This window comes from Camelus ferus, chromosome 1 (assembly GCF_009834535.1).
Source record: "Camelus ferus isolate YT-003-E chromosome 1, BCGSAC_Cfer_1.0, whole genome shotgun sequence".
NCBI lineage: Eukaryota > Metazoa > Chordata > Mammalia > Artiodactyla > Camelidae > Camelus > Camelus ferus.
In genome coordinates, this window is record NC_045696.1 from 106,674,629 (window position 1) to 106,677,016 (window position 2,388).

At 51.0% G+C, this 2,388-nt stretch overlaps 1 protein-coding gene across 1 annotated transcript; it reads right to left on the reverse strand.

Annotated features, from left to right (window-relative positions):
• Window positions 1-1,563: 1,563 nt before the first annotated feature.
• SOX14 (SRY-box transcription factor 14) lies at window positions 1,564-2,388 on the reverse strand. Its single transcript, XM_006177457.2, has one exon. It carries the CDS (start codon window positions 2,386-2,388, stop codon window positions 1,666-1,668), a length of 723 nt encoding a protein of 240 aa, XP_006177519.1. The 3' UTR covers window positions 1,564-1,665.

Below are 2,388 nucleotides of genomic sequence, written 5' to 3' on the forward strand. Positions count from 1 at the left end.
CTCCCAATGAAAAACAGTAATCTTCAAGCAAACATTAACCCACCCGGGATAAGAAAAAGGCTCTTTTCCTTGCTTGTTAAACGCGAAGGGCTACGCCTTATTCAATTTTTATGATGTTTAAAAAACTCATTGCATCGGAGCCGTGTCACTACCACCTTCCTTTTCCCTTTGCACCTGCAGACTCTTCATAAAAAGTCTCCTTCAATTCGGAGTGGTGACCTAGGGCACATTTTTCAGCATTTCTTAGACTTTTGTTTTTTAACTTAGGAGTCCCAAATCCTCAGAAGAGCCAGCAACAGCGTTTTCAAACACCTTGTTAAAAAAACAAAAACAAAAACAAAAACAAAAAAAACCTTTCCACCGCTCTTCTCACAGTATTGAACTTAAACACCCACCGCAGGATGCGGTGCTCTGTGCGCAACTGGTTCCCTGTAGATTCCGCGCTTCTCTCCATTCCTTTGGAGTTTGGTTTAAAAAAAAGAAAATGCTCTCAGATCTCAGAAGTCTGGGTTGGCCTTTATCTTAGTTCATTCGCTCCTTGAAGTGGTTTGACCACTTCGTGAAAAACGCAAGGGAAGAGTGATATCCCAGGGACAGATACCTTTGTCCAGCCTCTAAAGGCAAAAAGTGGATCCAGAGGGCATGATCGGGACAAAACCTAGACTCTGTGCCCCTTTTCACCCGGCCCACGGACCACCAGACTTGGCACACGCAGACCAGCCACCAGCTGCCACTGCTGGAGTCACTCTATATCCTTTTAGCCTCCCAGCAGCCCAGCTCCCAGACCCACAGACCTGGCCTCTGGACTTCAGATTTTATGCACATCAAAGGTTACTTTTTGCAATGACAGATTGTCTTTATTCAAAACGTCTTTGTTCAACAAATGAACAGAGTAAGGAGGTGAAATCCTTCTAGGTACATTTCCAAGACATTGTCAAAACATTTATGACCATTTAGGATGTTTTTATTGTTTTAATTTTTGTTCACTTTCTACTTCCTGACTTCATAACCTGACATTCTGTCTAAAAGTAAACTTATGTCTCTAGGAGCACTGCTTTATACAAAGTAAATAACCATGTGGGTCCTTTTGTTTTACCTTTAAAGAAGCAAACACTATCATGGTATGATTTTAAATAGAAATGTTTCCCTTTCTGTAGTTTTAAAGTTTTAAGCCTTTTCCCCCACACATGAAGAGCAAATGGCACCTAGTTGTGTCTGATGGCAAAACACAGAGACACAGCTAACTCTTTCTTCAGAGTGCGAAAGAAAAAATATATATGCATATTCTAGATATAATACTAGGATCTGGCAGATCTGGAGTCCAAAGCCCATCAGAGAAAAGAGAAGGGGACATAAATAAAGCAAAACTGCCTACTTTTTTTGTCCAAAGAGGGTACAGTCAGAGGTTTGTTTTGGGACAGGCGGGCTAGGGACAGCTGTATAGCTGTCATAACGGTCGCAAGTTTCTGGCACCTGTCTGCGCCTTGGGTCCGGGAGGACGCCCCTACCATCCCCGTGGAAGAGAGAGAGACAGACTCTGGGGTAGGGTAGAGGGTGGCGGCAGGGGTGACCCGGAGTCATCTGGAGGCCCCGGCTAGGCGCAGAGGACAGGGTGCAGACCCCGCTTCCAGGCTGCCCTCCAGGTCTGGCAGGCCGGGCTGGGGGTTACATGGCTGTGGCGTGGGCTGACGAATAAGGGTCTATGCCAGTCTTGGTCATGCCCGGGAAGAGGATGTAGGCGACGGGGGGCTGCAGGGTGGAGGCAGACCAGGCGGTACAGTTACAGGGCACGACGTAGCCCGGGTTGGTGGGGGACGGGTGCGTGTGCGTGTGCTGGCTGGGGCAGCTGAGGCTGCCGAAGGCGCCGTTCTGGTAGCCCAGGGTGGATGCGTAGGGCAGCGCGCCGGTGGCCAAGGTGTGGGGCACTTCACCCATCTTCTGGATGGCGCTCGAGCTAAACTGCGCGGGGTCCAGCAGGGAGTAGGGCGCCGAAGCGGGCGGCAAGAAGGCCCGAGCTTTCTCGGGCGCGCTCAGGAGGCCGTCGGAGGCCCCCACGGGCAGGCCGGCCGCCTTGAGCGGGTCCGTGTCGCCCAGGTAGGGCAGGGGGAAGACATACCTGTCCTTCTTGAGCAGGTTCTTGGGCTTGCGCCGCGGCCGGTACTTGTAGTCAGGGTGCTCCTTCATGTGCTGGGCCCGTAGCCTCTTGGCCTCGTCGATGTACGGCCGCTTCTCTGCCTCGGACAGAAGCTTCCATTCGGCGCCTAGGCGTTTGCTGATCTCTGAGTTGTGCATCTTGGGGTTTTCCTGGGCCATCTTGCGCCGCTGGCCTCGGGACCATACCATGAAGGCGTTCATGGGTCGCTTGATGTGGTCTGAAGGTTTGGACAT

Coding starts and splice junctions, on each gene's coding strand:
- SOX14 (XM_006177457.2), bottom strand. CDS start 2,388: ATGTCCAAACCTTCAGACCACATCAAGCGACCCATGAACGCCTTCATG.